This window comes from Hemitrygon akajei, chromosome 5 (genome assembly GCF_048418815.1).
Source record: "Hemitrygon akajei chromosome 5, sHemAka1.3, whole genome shotgun sequence".
Lineage (NCBI taxonomy): Eukaryota > Metazoa > Chordata > Chondrichthyes > Myliobatiformes > Dasyatidae > Hemitrygon > Hemitrygon akajei.
In genome coordinates this window covers 197,261,765-197,278,730 of record NC_133128.1, presented here as the reverse complement: position 1 = coordinate 197,278,730, position 16,966 = coordinate 197,261,765, and the positions used below count along the sequence as shown (strand labels likewise).

Genomic DNA, 16,966 nt, shown 5'->3' with positions numbered 1-16,966 from the left:
GTAACGGCCAAGATGGCCTGACTTACCCAACGGAGGCAAGGACAGGAAGGGACAAATCCACCATAGGGTAACGGCAAGGACAGGATACCGATGAGACGAATCAGCAACCACACTCAAACCCAGGGCCACTTATATTCCAGCCCCAATATGAGAAGCAGGTGCCTGTGATTAAGCCCAACTGAAACAACGGACAGCCAGAAGATTCAGAGTTCGGAGTCCACGGACCGGACTGTGAACTGGAACGCAGACTTTACGGACCGGACCACGACAAAGGGTCCCAGAACAGATCCCAGAGCCACTCCACTGGTGACCGATCTCCTTGCAGAATATGACCTGTCTACAACCACTCTTTGCCTTCTGTGGGCAAGCCAGTTCTGGATCCGCAAAGCAATATCCCCTTGGATCCCATGCCTCCTTACTTTCTCACTAAGCCTTGCATGAGGTACCTTATCAATTGCATTGCTGAAATCCACATACACTACATCTACTGCTCTTCCTCCATCAATGTATTTAGTCACATCCTCAAAAAAATTCAATCAGGCTCGCAAGGCACAACCTGCCCTTTACAAGGCCATGCTGACTACTCCTAATCATATTATACCTCTCCGAATGTTCATAAATCCTGCCTCTCAGGATCTTCTCCATCAACTTACCAACCACTGAGGTAAGACTCACTGGTCTATAATTTCCTGGGCTATCTCTACTCCCTTTCTTGAATAAAGGAACAACATCTGCAACACTTCAATCCTCGAGAACCTCTCCCGTCCCATTGATGATGCAAAGATCATCACCAGAGGACAATCAGGCCCCACATAGAGTATTGTCAACAGTTTTGGGCCCCATATCTTCAGAAAGGATGTGTTACCATTGGAGAGAGTCCATGGCCAGATCACCTATGATCTTAATTGAATGGTAGAGCAGGTTCATTGGGCCAGATGGCCTACTCCTGCTCCAATTTCTTATGTTCTCATGTAAGGAAGACTGCAACATCCAAGTTTCTCTGAAGAGTGAAACAGGTCATAAAAAGCCAGCTGAATGGGAAGAACAAGATCAGAGGCATCAACACATTCACCCTGCCAGTCATCAGATATCAACCACAATATTATGCTGGATAAGGAACTGGAAGCCACAGTCCTGGAAGAAATGAAAAATATCCATGAGTATATCAGAAGATGGCCCCTAAGGATGACCTGCTATGAGAATACCTCAGATAGCTGTCATAAGGGGGGTGACGTTGATGGCGGACCCAAATGCAAGACACAGACACTGAAGTATGAGAACAGGACTAGATTTTTTGAGAAAGTACAACACTGAACATTGACACACAGGCCCTGGACGAGACTAGGATTCAGGCCCAGGGCTAGGACTAAGACAAGGAAAGTGGGACCAGGACAAGGAACTTGGAACTAAGTGCCTGGGCTAGGACTCCGAGCCAGAGACTGGACAGGGACCCAGAACATGGGTCTTGACTCAGGCTCAGAACCCAGATCCAGTCAAGGACACAGGACTAGGACCTTGGCAAGGACAGGACATGGCTACAGGGCAGGACAAGATACCCCAGCACAGGACGAAGAATGCCCAGCATTGGGCTGGGCTAGGAACTCCTGGGCTGGGTGAGGAAACAGAACTAGACAAGGACATGGAGCTCAAATTCAGACAGGGAACACAGTACTCCGAAACAGAGCCTGGACAAGGACCCGGAACCTAGGTCTTGGTTGGAACTAGGAACCTGGGTCTTGACTTGGAACCAGAACCCAGGTCTAGGCTAGGACAAGACGTGGCTACAGGTCATGATGTGGCTGGGCTACAGGACTGGATGGGACACGTGGACAGGACAAGAACACAAAGCCTTAACTACATCTTGGGAGGCTGGAACTAGAGAGCCTTGGCCTTGGGAGGCTGGAACTCCTGGGCAGGACACGGTTCTTGGACTAGGCTTGGCTCAGCTCTTGGGTACAGAGCCAGGACACCTCCTTGGAGCGCAGGGCCAGGACTCTTTCTAGGACACAGGGCTGGGATACTTTCACACAGGGCTGGGATACTTTTGCAGGGCTGGGATGCTTGCTGAGGATACTTGCCAAAGGAACTGCCAAGGATTCAGATGGGGACAATCCAGCACAGGACGAGGAAACTCCAGCACCAGGCTGGGCAAGGCACATGGACAGATTTAGGTTGCAGGCAAAGCTTTAGAAGGAAGGGGAAGGGAACAGTCCAGCAGCCTGAAGCTGAATCCTGAAGCTATTTATGGAGTCAGCGCAAAATGAGAATCAGGTGCCACAATTAAGGCACCCAATGGAACGAGGGAAAACAGGAAAACCAGGAATAAGGATCGATGGACCAGACCGTAACCGGAATGCAGACTTTACGGACCGGACCATGACAATAACCATATAACCATATAACAATTACAGCACGGAAACAGGCCATCTTGGCCTTTCTAGTCCGTGCCAAACGCTTACTCTCACCTAGTCCCACCCACATGCATTCAGCCCATAACCCTCCATTCTTTTCCTGTCCATATACCTATCCAATTTTTTTTAAATGACAATAATGAACCTGCCTGTACCACTTCTACTGGAAGCTCGTTCCACACAGCTACCACACTCTGAGTAAAGAAGTTCCCCCTTGTGTTACCCCTAAACTTTTGCCCCTTAACTCTCAACTCATGTCCTCTTGTTTGAATCTCCCCTACTCTCAATGGAAAAAGCCTACCCACGTCAACTCTATCCCCCTCATAATTTTAAATACCTCTATCAAGTCCCCCCTCAACCTTCTACGCTCCAAAGAATAAAGACCTAACTTGTTCAACCCTTCTCTGTAACTTAGGTGCTGTAACCCAGGTAACATTCTAGCAAATCTCTTCAGTACTCTCTCTATTTTGTTGACATCTTTCCTATATTTCGGTGACCAGAACTGTACACAATACTCCAAATTTGGCTTCACCAATGCCTTGTACAATTTTAACATTACATCCCAACTCCTATACTCAATGCTGTGATTTATAAAGGCCAGCATACCAAAAGCTTTCTTCACTACCCTATTCACATGTGATTCAACCTTCAGGGAACTATGCACCATTATTCCTAGATCACTCTGTTCTACTGCATTCTTCAATGCCCTACCATTTACCACGTATGCCCTATTTTGATTAGTCCTACCAAAATGTAGCACCTCACACTTACCAGCATTAAACTCCATCTCCAATTTTTCAGCTCACTCTTCTAACTGGTCTAAATCTCTCTGCAAGCTTGGAAAACCTACTTTATTATCCACAACGCCACCTATCTTAGTATCATCTGCATACTTACTAATCCAATTTACCACCTCATCATCCAGATCATTAATGTATATGACAAACAACATTGGACACAGTACAGATCCCTGAGGCACACCACTAGTCACCGGCCTCCAATCTGACGAACTGTTATCCACCACTACTGTCTGACATCTCCCATCCAGCCACTGTTGAATCCATTTTACTACTTCAATATTAATACCTAATGATTGAACCTTCCTAACTAACCTTCCGTGTGGAACCTTGTCAAAGATCTTACTGAAGTCCATATAGACAACATCCACTGCTTTACCCTCGTCAACTTTCCTAGTAACCTCTTCAAAAAATTCAATAAGATTTGTCAAACATGACCTTCCACGCACAAATCCATGTTGACTGCTCCTAATCAGACACTATCTATCCAGATAATTATATATACCATCTCTAAGAATACTTTCCATTAATTTACCCACCACTGACGTCAAACTTACAGGCTGATAATTGCTAGGTTTATTCTTAGAACCCTTTTTAAACAATGGAACCATGTGAGCAATATGTCAATCCTCCGGCACCATCCCCGTTTCTAATGACATTTGAAATATTTCTGTCAGAGCCCCTGTTATTTCTATACTAACTTCCCTCAAGGTCCTAGGGAATATCCTGTCAGGAACTGGAGACTTATCCACTTTTATATTCTTTAAAAGCTCTAGTACATCCTCTTCTTTATTCATCATTGTTTCCATAACTACCCTACTTGTTTCCCTTACCTTACACAATTCAATATCCTTCTCCTTAGTGAATACTGATGAAAATAAATTGTTCAAAATCTCCCCCATCTCCTTTGGCTCCACACATAGCTGTCCACTCTGATTCTCTAAGGGACCAATTTTATCCCTTGCTATCCTTTTGTTATTAATATAACTGTAGAAACCCTTTGGATTTATTTTCACCTTACTTGCCAAAGCAACCTCATATCTTCTTTTATCTTTTCTAATTTCTTTCTTAAGATTCTTTTTACATTCTTTATATTCCGTGAGCACCTCATTTACTCCATACTGCCTATATTTATTGTAGATCCAGTCCTATCCTTCTCCATAATTGTATTGAAACTAATGGTATTGTGATCACTGGACCCGAAGTGTTCTCCAACACATACCTCCATCACCTGACCTATCTCATTCCCTAACAGGAGATCCAACACTGCCCCTTCTTTAGTTGGTACCTCTATGTATTGCTGCAAAAAAATATCCTGCACACAGTTTATAAACTCCAAACCATCCAGCCCTTTTACAGAATGGGCTTCCCAGTCTATGTGTGGAAAATTAAAATCTCCCACAATCACAACCTTGTGCTTACTACAAATATCTGCTATCTCCTTACAAATTTGCTCCTCCAATTCCCGTTCCCCATTAGGTGGTCTATAATACACCCCTATAAGTGTTACTACACCTTTCCCATTCCTCAATTCCACCCAAATAGTCTCCCTAGACGAGCCCTCTAATCTATCCTGCCAAAGCACCGCTGTAATATTTTCTCGGACAAGCAATGCAACACCCCCTCCCTTGCCCCTCCAGTTCTATCACACCTGAAGCAACGAAATCCAGGAATATTTAGTTGCCAATCACACCCCTTCTGCAACCATGTTGCACTAATAGCTACAACATCATATTTCCAGGTATCAATCCATGCTCTAAGCTCATCCACCTTTCTTACAATGCTCCTAGCATTAAAATAGATGCATTTAAGAAACTCTCCACCTCTTCCTCTCGGTTTATCCCTAATGGTGCAAACAACTTTATTATCTTTTTCTTCCTTCTCTCCTATATCTTCGGTCTGAGCACTCCCTTTCTCTATCACCTGCCTATCCTCCCTCACACACTGTCTACTAGCTTTCTCTATTTGTGAACTAACCTCCTCTCCCCTAGTCTCTTCTAATTGACTCCTACTCCCCAACCATTCTAGTTTAAAGTCTCCCCAGTAGCATTAGTAAATCTCCCCGCCAGGATATTGGTCCCCCTAGGATTCAAGTGTAACCCGTACTTTTTGTACAGGTCACACCTGCCCCAAAAGAGGTCCCAATGATCCAGAAATTTGAATCCCTGCCCCCTGCTCCAATCCCTCAGCCACACATTTATCCTCCACATCATTCCATTCCTACTCTCACTGTCTCGTGGCACAGGCAGTAATCCCGAGATTACTACCTTTGTGGTCCTTCTTCTCAACTGCCTTCCGAACTCCCTATATTCTCCTTTCAGGACCTCTTCCCTTTTCCTACCTATTTCATTGGTACCTATATGTACCACAACCTCTGGCTCCTCACCCTCCCACTTCAGGATATCTTGGACGCGATCAGAAACATCCTGGACCCTGGCACCAGGGAGGCAAACTACCATCCGGGTCTCCTGACTGCGTCCACAGAATCACCTATCTGACCCACTAACTATCGAGTCCCCTATTACTACTGCCTTCCTCTTCCTTTCCCTACCCTTCTGAGCTACAGGGCCGGACTCTGTGCCGGTGGCACGGCCGCTGTTGCTTCCTCCCAGGTAGACTGTCCCCCCGCAACAGTACTCAAACAGGAATACTTATTGTCAAGGGGTACAGCCACTGGGGTACTCTCTAGTACTTGACTCTTCCCCTTCCTTCTCCTAACTGTGACCCATTTGTCTGCCTCCCGTGGCCCCAGTGTGACAACCTGCCTGTAACTCCTCTCTGTCATCTCCTCACTCTCCCTGACCAGACGAAGCAGGGGACATGAAAATTAAAGTAGGTAACTTAGAGCCATGGGACCAGAGGCCATGGCAGGAAAAGTCATTGCATGGGATGTACCATCACAATCAGAATCAGGTTTATCATCACCGGCATGTGTCGGGAAATTTGTTAACTTAGCAAAAGCAGTTCAATGCAATGCATAATATAGAAGAAGAACAGCAACAACAACAACAACAATAATAAATAAATAAATAATTTGCTTGCAGTATACGTATATTGAATAGATTACAAATTGTGTAGACAATAGACAGTAGATGCAGGAGTAAGCCATTCGGCCCTTCTAGCCAGCACTGCCATTTCACTGTGATCATGGCTGATCATACACCATCAGTACCCCGTTCCTGCCCTCTCCCCATATTCCTTGACCCCGCTATCTGTAAGAGCTCTATCTAACTCTCTCTTGAAAGCATCCAGAGACTTGGCCTCCACTGCCTTCTGGGGCAGAGCATTCCACATATCCACTATTCTCTGGGTGAAAAAGTTTTTCTGCATCTCTGTTCTAAATGGCTTACCCCTTATTCTTAAACTGTGGCCTCTAGTTCTGGACTCACCCATCAGCGGGAACATGCTTCCTGCCCCCAGCGTGTCCAATCCCTTAATAATCTTATATGTTTCAATCAGTCCCCTCTCATCCTTCTAAATTCCAGTGTATACAAGCCCAGTCACTCCAACCTTTCAACATATGACAGTCCCACCATTCCAGGAATTAACCTTGTGAACCTACGCTGCACTCCCTCAATAGCAAGAATATATAAACAGAATAAACAGAAATAATGTATATTAAAAAAGTGAGGTAGTGTTTGCCATTACCAGATATCAGAGGTGGCTGACAGAAAAAAGTCTTACTAATGGCTAGATATGGCAGGACTAAGGAACAGCACAGAGGCACTGCCTGTGGCTGTGCATGAACAAACACTGTGAGCACAAGAGCAATAGTATCAGAGTGCAAGATGCCGGCAGGGGCAGCATACACTGAATGGCACAATCAAGTTGCAGGAATTGTGTACAGGACCATCTGTGCTGAGTATGGATTTGATACTCACAAGTCCAAATGGGAAACACCCGAGAAGTTAGTGGAGAATGACTTAACTAAGATCCTGTGGGACTTCCAAACTGATAAGCAGGTACTGGCCACCAACCAGATATAGTAATGTTGGACAAGGAACTGAAGAAAACAATAGTAATAGAATTCCAAATGACAGTAACATCAGGAAGAAAGAATATGAGAAGTTGGAGAAATACTAGGGCTTGAAAGAGCAGATGGAAAGGATATGGAAGATTAAAGCCAGGGTAATCCTGGTGGTGATAGGAACACTTAGAGCTGTGAAACCTGGGCTGGGAGAATGGCTTCACAAATACTGGGAATAACATCTGAGATCTCAGTCCTGAAGAGTGTACTACTAGGAACAGCAAGGACACTGCACCAAACCCTCAAGCTCCCAGGCTTCTCGTAGAGTACCCAGGATTGAGGGAAATTACAGATTAATACCATCCAGAATAAAATATATATAAAAATTAAATATGTAGAGCAAAAAAGAGATATAAATAGTAAATAGTGTTCATGGGTTGATGGACCACTGAAAGTGGTGGAGGGGAAGAAACTGCTCCTAAAACATTGAGTGTGTGTCTTCAGGCTCCTGTAACACCTCCCTGATGGTAGCAATGAGAAGAACGCATGGCCTGGGTAGTGGAGTACTTAATGATTGATGCCACTTTTCTGAGCTATCACCTTTTCTTTCTTTTCTGGGAAACGTGCTAAGACGGTAGCGCAATATCGATACGCAGCAGCCTCTCCGGACTCTGGATTGGGGATTACCAAACGTTATGTGGTTTTTCTTGTGTGGTCTGTTTTGTGCTTTTTCGTGATATCATTCCAGAGAACGTTGTCTCATTTTTTTTAACTGCATTGTATTTGTGGTTTATAAATGACAATAAACTGAATCTGAATCTGAATCTTAAAGATGTCCATGATAGAACTGGCCTAGTTTAAAACCCTCTGCAACTTTTTTTCAATTCTTCTCACCAGACAGAGATACATCCAATTAGAATTTTCTCCATGGTACAGCTATAGAAATTTGCTTGAGTCTTTAGTGACATATAAGTCTCTTCAGACTCATAATGAAATTTAGCCACTGATGTACCTGCATTATAATTGGACCCAGGATAGATCTACAGGAACTTGAAACTGTTCAACTTTGTAATGCTGACTCCTTAATGAGGACTGGTGTAAGTTCCCTGGACTTCCTCTTCCTGAAGCCCACAATCATTTCCTTGGTATTACTGACGTTGAATGCAAGATTGTGTAATGTTTCTTATTTAAGATGTGTGTAGACTCAGAAATGGTGCTTCTAACCATGGATTACCCAGGAAAAAACATTTTCCTGACCAGCCTGAGTGCAGGTTAATTTCAAGTCTTAAATTTTTTGGTCAATTTCAAAATCAGTCTAGGTGAAATGGTAAAGAAATGTCTTTCCTTACAGTTTTCAATTCACAATCGGTGGAAACATCGCTCCAGCACTTATCCAAAGAGGGAACATTGGCTTGACTGGGCAACTGAAAAGTATCCAGTTACGTGAGACTCTTCCATTGGCTTTTTTGAATAATTTAATCTAGGTCATTTTGAAATAACTGTTCATACTGTTACGTACCTCGTAACTGGGTGTCTTACCAGCAAAGATAGAAGTGTCCGTTGGAGTCTGGTACTATTTTCCAAACAGTGTTTATTAGTAAAAATATACAAATCAATATCAACAATGCCAATATACAGATAATACACGTTAGCAATACTAAACCTAAAAGTGTGAGTATAATAATAATCAATAATAAACAAGCTCTGTCGTTGTCTAGGGGATAATGAATTGTCACATGGAAATATAAAGTTCAGTTCAGTTCATGCAGCTGAGGTAGTTGTTGGTCGATGTGTTGTAATTGTTGGTGAGAGAGAGAGAGAGGGCGATCAAACAGTGACAGCTATTGTCTTGCAAACCTTTCTTTACGATTTTGATCCGTCGATGTGTTGTTGTGGCCATTCAGGTATGACTCCTCTGTCCTTTAGCTAGACCATTCTTCCGTGGTGGACTCGTCACCCAGGCAAGGGTGGACACACACACAAGCCCCCACCGGCCTCGCTGTAAACACTGTGAGTTAAAATTGACCGATCATTCCTTCGGTCTCCGATGCCCCACACTTTCTCATGGGTTTCTGATGCTCACTAGTGTGTCTCCTGGTGTGTCTCCTGGTGTGTCTGAGGGGTGTCTCCCCAGACCTCACTTTAATCTCTACTCACGGGGTCTCAGGTGTCAATCAGTTTTGAATGGCTTAGTCCATCAAACCAGCCCACTCCGGCTGTCCACGGAGGAATTTTAATGAACAGAATAGTACCAAGTAAACAGCCCTCTCCGGAGCCGTGAGTCATAATATGACTTACAGGAGTCATAATATGGTCTCTCTCTCCCGGTGTTAATAGCAGCAGATGTTCCCACTTGTTTTCCTCTTATCTGTGTCTCTCTCTCATTCTCTCTCATGAGCAGCATGGTAACAGTAACGGTTTGTGATTCTCCCAAGAGAGGGGGACATGGGCAACCTTGCACCCTTCTGCCCATCAGAGTTGTTCATCCTTCGTAACAATACTATTTTACATATGTAAGCCAAAGTATTTATTGATGCAATACTTAAATCTACTTTCTTTTTTGCTTACAGAAGCAGTTGATCAAAGAAATTAAGATGGTTTCCCGAGTTCTCTTCCTCTATCTGCCCCTCCCAATGTTCTGGGCACTTTTTGATCAGATGGTAAGGAACTTGTTCTGTAAGATGAAGATGATCCAGAATGGGGAATGGCAAAAGAAAGTAGTATGTGAAGAAATTACTCAAAGTTGGAGAAGTTGATGTCAATGCTATCAGGTTAGAGCTGCAGCACCTCATATGTTGTCTGGGTAGCCTCCAACCTGTTAGCATGAACATTTATGGATGCATATAGACAGTTGGTGTCTTGGACCAAGACCCTTCATCTGGACTCAAACATGAGTGGGACTAGGTGAGAGTAAGCATTCGGCATGGACTCTAAGGGCCGAGATGGCCTGTTTCCATATATGACCATATAACAATTACAGCACGGAAACAGGCCCTCTTGGCCCTTCTAGACCGTGCCGAACACTTACTCTCACCTAGTCCCACCTACTTGCCCTCAGCCCATAACCCTCCATTCCTTTCCTGTCCATATACCTATCCCAATTTTTTTTAAATTACAAAATCGAACCTGTCTCTACCACCTACTGGAAGCTCATTCCACACAGCTACCACTCTCTGAGTAAAGAAGTTCCCCTCATGTTACCCTAGATTTTTGCCCTTTAACCCTCAACTCATGTCCTCTTGTTTTAATCTCCCCTACTCTCAATGGAAAAAGCCTATCCACGTCAACTCTATCTAAACCCCTCATAATTTTAAATACCTCTATCAAGTCCCCCCTCAACCTTCTACGCTCCAAAGAATAATGACCTAACTTGTTCACCCTTTCTCTGTAACTTAGGTGCAGAAACCCAGGTAACATTCTAGTAAATCTCCTCTGTACTCTCTCTATTTTGTTGACATCTTTCCTATATTTCGGTGACCAGAACTGTACACAATACTCCAAATTTGGCCTCACCAATGCCTTGTACATTACATCCCAACTCCTATACTCAGTGCTCTGATTTATAAAGGCCAGTATACCAAAAGCTTTCTTCACCACCCTATTCACATGTGATTCAACCTTCAGGGAACTATGCACAATTATTCCTAGATCACTCTGTTGTACTGCATTCCTCAATGCCCTACCATTTACCATGTATGTCCTATTTTGATTATTCCTACCAAAATGTAGCACCTCACATTTATCAGCATTAAACTCCATCTGCCATCTTTCAGCCCACTCTTCTAACTGGCCTAAATCTCTCTGCAAGCTTTGAAAACCTACTTCATTATCCACAATGCCACCTATCTTAGTATGATCTGCATAATTACTAATCCAATTTACCACTCCATCATCCAGATCATTAATGTATATGACAAACAACATTGGACCTAGTACAGATCCCTGAGGCACACCAGTAGTCTCCGGCCTCCAACCTGACAAACAGTTATCCACCACTAGTCTCTGGCATCTCCCATCCAGCCACTGTTGAATCCATTTTACTACTTCAATATTAATACCTAATTTAGAAGGATGAGAAGGGATTCCCATTGAAGCCTTTCAAATTTTGAAAGGCCTAGACCAAGTAGATGTGGAAAAGATGTTTCTCTCTCATAGTGGGAGAGTCTAGGACAAGAGTACACAAGTACAGCCTCAGGATAGAGGGGCGCCCTTTCAAAACAAAGATGTGGAGAAATTTCTTTAGCCAAAAAGATGGTGAATTTGTGGAATTTGTTGCCACATGCAGCTGTGGAGGGCAGGTCATTAGGTGTATTTAAGGCAGAAATTGATAGGGTGTTGATTGGACATGGCATCAAAGATTACAGGGAGAAGGCCGGGAACCGGGGTTGAGAAAGAGAAGAAAAAGATCGGCCATGATTGAATGGTGGAGCAGACTCGATGGGACAGATGACCTAATTCTGCTCCTATGTCTTATGGTCTTCTGGTCTTACAATACATTTTGATAAAAAGAACAATAGTGCAGACTATTATCTAAATGGGGCAAAGGTTCAAACATCAGAGGGGCAGAGGGACTTAGGAGTCCTCATACGCGACTCCCAGAATGTTAATTTTACAGGTTGAGTCTGTGGTAAAGAAGGCAAATTCAGTGTTAGCATTTATTTCAAGGGGAAACAGATATGAAAGGGTCTTTTAAGAGACTCCTGGATAGGTACATGGAACTTAGAAAAATAAAGGGCTATGGATAACCCTAGGTAATTTCTAAAGTAAGTACATGCTCGGCACAGCATTGTGCGCCGAAGGGCCTGTATGTGCTGTAGTTTTTCTATATTTCTGTGTTTCTCATATAAAAACAATGAGATAATTCTGAGGCTTTATAAGACACAAGTCAGGACACACTTGGAATATTGTCAGCAGTTTTTTGCCCCATATCTCAGAAAGGATGTGTTGTCATTGGGGAGCGTCCAGAGAAGGTTCACGAGGTTGATTCCAGGAATGAAAGGGTTAACATAAGGGTTGGCCGCTTTGGGTCTGTACTTACTGGAATTTAGAAGAATGCATGGGGATCTCATTGAAACCTACTGAATGCTTGAAAGGACTGGATAAGGTGGATGTGGAGAGGATGTTCCCTCTGGTGGGGATATCCAAAACTGGAGGGCACACCCTGAAAACTGAGGGGCAACCTTTTAGAACAGAAGTAAGGGGGAATTTTCTTAGCCAAGGACTGCTGAATCTGTAGAATGGTCTGCTGCAGACTGTGGTGGAAGCCAAGTCCCTGGGTATAGTTCAAGCAGAAGTTGATAGATTCCTGATAGATCGGGGCGTCGGGATACAATGCAAAGGCAGGTGTATGGGGTTGAACATAATCTGGGATCCACAATGATGGAATGGTGGAATAGACATGATAGGCTGAATGGCCTAATTCTGCTCCTATGTCTTATGGTCTAATTTACAATTGCCAGTTAACCTACCGGATACATCTTTGGACAGTGGGAGGAAACCAAAGCATCCAGGGAAAACACACACAGATAATGTTAAGGCATTCTAAGGCATTGGTCCATTGAACCAATGTGACCACATTTCGACCATTAAAGCAGAGGTTAATAGGTTCTTGATTAGTAAGGGCTTTAAAGATTATGAGGAGAAGGCAGGAGAATGAGGTTGTGAGGGATAATATATCACCCACAATAAAATGGCAAAGCAACATCAATGGCCAACCTGCCTATTTTGGCTCCTGTGTCTTCTGGTCTTATGGTAAGTGGTAGAATCTGAGGGTAATTAATGAGAAGGTGTGGAGAATAGAACCTTTACAAGTTTATATCAGATTATGAGGGCATTAATAGGACAGATGTTCAGTATCTTTTCATTAAATCCAAATGTATAGCTGGAGAGCATGAACTTGAGATGGGGAAAGTTCAAAGGAGATGTGTGGAGCAAGGCTTTTTACACAGAGAGTGGCAGGTGCATGGAATGCAATGCCAGGGATGGTGGTGCAGACAAATACAATAGAGCCATTTATGGAGAGGAAGAACGAATCTTCAGGTCCATTTGAGATCAGAATGAGGCTTTTAGATAGGCAGAATGTGCAGAGAATGGAGACATACAGATATTGCATAGACCTCAGGGATTAATTTTGGCACTTCGTTATTAGTTTTATTACTTTTTACCAATAATAACTGTAACTCCCCTCACCTGCCCATATGGAAACTTGGCCTGTTAGCCAACTCTGCTAACAGCCATGGGGCTCAGCAGTGAGGAGATCACTTCTCACCACTAAGCAAGCTGGCCTTCTCACCACTGAGCCCCATGGCTGTTAGCAGAGCTGGTTAACAGGCTAGATTTGCATGTGAGTTAATATGATTTGGGGTTCACCCAAACAGGAACATTGTGACGTTCAATTAAAGAAGCCTCAATTTGAGCTAATGTTGTGTAAATACTGCCATACACAATTGTCGGTCAGCACAAAATAACAGATCGTACACCACATAATGTTTTTAAGTGCATTTAGAAATTTCAGCTTTGTGGAACAGTTAGTTGGAAAAAGAAAAGGAAAAAAAATAAAAGGGCCCATTATAGTTAGACCAGTCTAAATGTGCACATAAATTTGAAGATCACCTTGAAGTTGTCCTGTTAATCACATGCTGGACCCACAGTCTGCGTGAAAGCACACAACACATTCCGAACTTTGCTTGAAATCCATCTTGAACCAACAGGCTCTCCCTTGGGAGTATTGGCCGTTCCTCCTTAGAGCCATTCATCAGCACAAAGTACTTTGTGCAATAGGGACACTCCTTCCCACAGCATCCTCAGCCACCTTCTCTCCTGTCCTCTCCGCATCTTCCACCAAAAAAATCCCACAAACCACACTGTCTGTCACAAATCTCACTAAGTTGCCGAGTCTTTTGAAGTCATTTAGTTGATTTTAGAACTTAAGCTTAAAAAATTAGAGCCAAAGCTGCAAGGTGATAGGATGGTAGTTAAGGCAATTTAATCCTGCTTCTGTAAAATGTGGGATTGCAGGGTACCAGATGGTCTCCATAATAACTACATCTGTGGGAAGTGCTCCCTTCTTCAGCTCCTGACTAACAAAGTCAATGAACTGGAGCATAAGCTGGATGTATACAGAACCATTTGTAAGGCTGAAATCCTCATAGATGTGACTTTGACTGAGGTAGTCACACCCGGGGCACAGGCTTCAGATAGTAGATGGGAGACCAAGAGAACTAAGAGAAGTAAGCCGTTAGTGCAGAGTTCCCCTCAGATACTGTTGAGGGTGATAACCTATCCAGACACCCAAGCCAATGGCAACATGGCTGGCTCTGAGGCTCAGGAGGAAAGGGTAAAGTCAGGCAGAACAATAGTGATAGGAATCTTGATAGCTAGGGGGACGGACAGAAGATTATGTAATCGTGAAAAATATGCCAGGATGGTGTGTTGTCTCCTAGGTGCTAGGGTCAAGAATGTCTCAGAGTGATAGCAGAAGATCTTTGAGGGAGGGTGAGCAGCCAGAGGTCATGGTACATATTGGCAATAGTGACATAGGTAGAAAGGGAAAAAGGTCCTGTGCAGTGTCTATAGGGGGTTAGGAAAGAGGATGAACAGCAGGACCACCATGGTAGTCATCTCTGAATTACTCCCATTACCACATGCTAGCCAGGGTAGGAATAAATGATACTACAGATGAATGAGTGGCTGAGGAACTGGTGCAAGAGCAGGGGATTTCAGATTTCTGGATCATTGGAATTTCTTCTAGGGAAAGTATAACCTTTTGTAAAGGGTGATGAATGCATATTGAAGGTGTTATGTACATGGAATAAGGCAGATGATCTTGTAGATTGGTAGGCAAGACTGTTTGGGCATCACTGAGTAGTGGCTGAAAAAGATCATAGTCGGGAACATAACTTAAAAAGATACACATTGTATTGAAAGGACAGGCAGGTAGTCAAGTCCAGTTGCTTTTATTGTCATTTCAACCATAACTGCTGGTACAGTACACAGTAAAAACGAAACAATGTTCCTCCAGGACCATGGTGCTACCTGAAACAAGACAAAACTACATTAGACTTCATACCTACATGGGACTACATAAAGTGCACAAAACAGTGCAAGGCAGTACAATAATAAATAAACAAGACAATGCGAGGTAGCCAGAGGGTATGGAGTGTAGTTGGTAAAAATTAAATTAAATCCTTAGAAAGGGGTAACATAGGATGGAAGATGTAGGATCCTTGTGGGTGGAGTTGTGCGCTGGTTCAAGTCACTGCCCTCGGAGGAGCTGCTGGTTTGAGTCACTTCCCTTGGAGAGTCCACTGGTTCAAGTCGATGCTCTTGGAGATGTTATTGAAATTCTGAGATTTGTGGAATGGACTGTAGTTCAAAATAGCTGCAGTTCATATTGCTCTTCCAGTTCTCTCCTTATTTTCAAATTCGCAGCCATTCTTCCTTGTTGTCAGTTGGCAAGCTGAGGTCGTGGGGTTTGATGTTCTTGTTGTTTCTCTGTGTGGATGATCTGTTAGTTCCTTTGCAAGTGAGGGGTGGGTGGTTTGGAGTTTGTGAGTTTTTGTTCCTTTTTCTTTACATGCAGGAGAGCAATTAATCTTTCTTTCAACTACTTCTATGGTTTTCTGGATTTTATGGCTATCTGGAGGAGACAAACCGTATTCTGCATACATACTTTGTTAATAAATTATGATTTGGATACTGTTGATGGGGATGATTTGCATGGCACAAGCTGCGGCAGCTGGATCTCTGGCACTGAGTCCGGATCTGCAGTGCAGAAGGGAGGGTGAAAGAAGAGGAGAGCGGTAGTGATAGGGGACTCGATAGTTAGAGGTACAGACAGGAGGTTCTGTGGTCACGACAGAGACTCCCGGATGCCAGGCTCAGGGATATCTCTGATCGCGTGCACAGCATTCTGAAGTGGGAGGGTGATCAGCCAGAGGTCATGGTACACATTGATACCAATGATGTAGGAAGAAAGAGTGAGGAGGTCCTGAAGAGTGAGTATAGCGAGCTTGGTAGGAAGTTAAAAAGCAGGACCTCAAGGGTGATAATCTCAGGATTGCTACCTATACCACGTGCCAGTGAGGGTAAGAATGGGATGCTCTAGCAGATGTACACATGGCTGAGGAACTGGTGTAGGGGGCAGGGTTTCAGATTTCAGGATCATTGGGATCTCTCCTGGGGCAGGTGGGACCTGTACCTGGGTTACACCTGAACTACAGGGGGATCAATATCCTTGCAGGAAGGTTTGTTAGTGCTATTGGGGAGGGTTTAAACTAGATTTGCAGGGGGATGGGAACTAGAATGCCAGAGCAGATAATGGAGCAGGGGTGAAATAAATGATGTTAAAAGTTCATGCAAAGTCAGAAATAGAAGAGTTGTGTGTGGTGGTAATAATCTTCTGAGGTGTGTCTATTTCAATGTGAGGAGTATTGTGGGGAAGGCTGACAAACTGAGGGTGTGGCTTGACACATGGAATTACGACATTATAGCAATTTGTGAAACTTGGCTACAGGAGGAACAGGACTGGCAGCTTAATGTTCCAGGGTTCCAATGTTTCAGACGTGATAGGGGCAGAGGAATGAAGGATGGGGGGGTGGCATTTCTAGTCAGGTAAAATGTTACAGCAGTGCTCAGGCAGGACAGATTAGAGGGCTTGTCTACCGAGGCCATATGAGTGGAGCTGAGAAACAGGAAAGGTATGACCACATTAATGAGGTTGTATTATAGACCACCCAATAGTCAGTGAGAATTGGAGGAGCAAATCTGCAGAGAGATAGACAACTGCAAAA

The 16,966-nt window shown here is 43.7% G+C and overlaps 1 protein-coding gene and 1 long non-coding RNA gene across 3 annotated transcripts in view; one reads left to right on the top strand and one right to left on the bottom strand.

Annotated features, from left to right (window-relative positions):
* The window catches only part of slc15a2 (solute carrier family 15 member 2), a 359,727-nt gene that overhangs the window by 172,522 nt on the left and 170,239 nt on the right, over positions 1-16,966 (top strand). For both annotated transcript variants that reach the window (XM_073047618.1, XM_073047617.1), the window contains exons 10-11: positions 8,527-8,613; positions 9,746-9,835. In XM_073047618.1, the coding sequence (XP_072903719.1) occupies positions 8,527-8,613; positions 9,746-9,835 (177 nt within the window). The remainder of the gene's footprint in view (positions 1-8,526; positions 8,614-9,745; positions 9,836-16,966) is intronic.
* LOC140728617 (uncharacterized) overlaps positions 15,119-16,966 on the bottom strand; it is a 79,961-nt gene continuing 78,113 nt past the window's right edge. Inside the window, exon 4 of the long non-coding RNA XR_012099123.1 lies at positions 15,119-15,209. This is a non-coding gene — a long non-coding RNA (uncharacterized lncRNA). The remainder of the gene's footprint in view (positions 15,210-16,966) is intronic.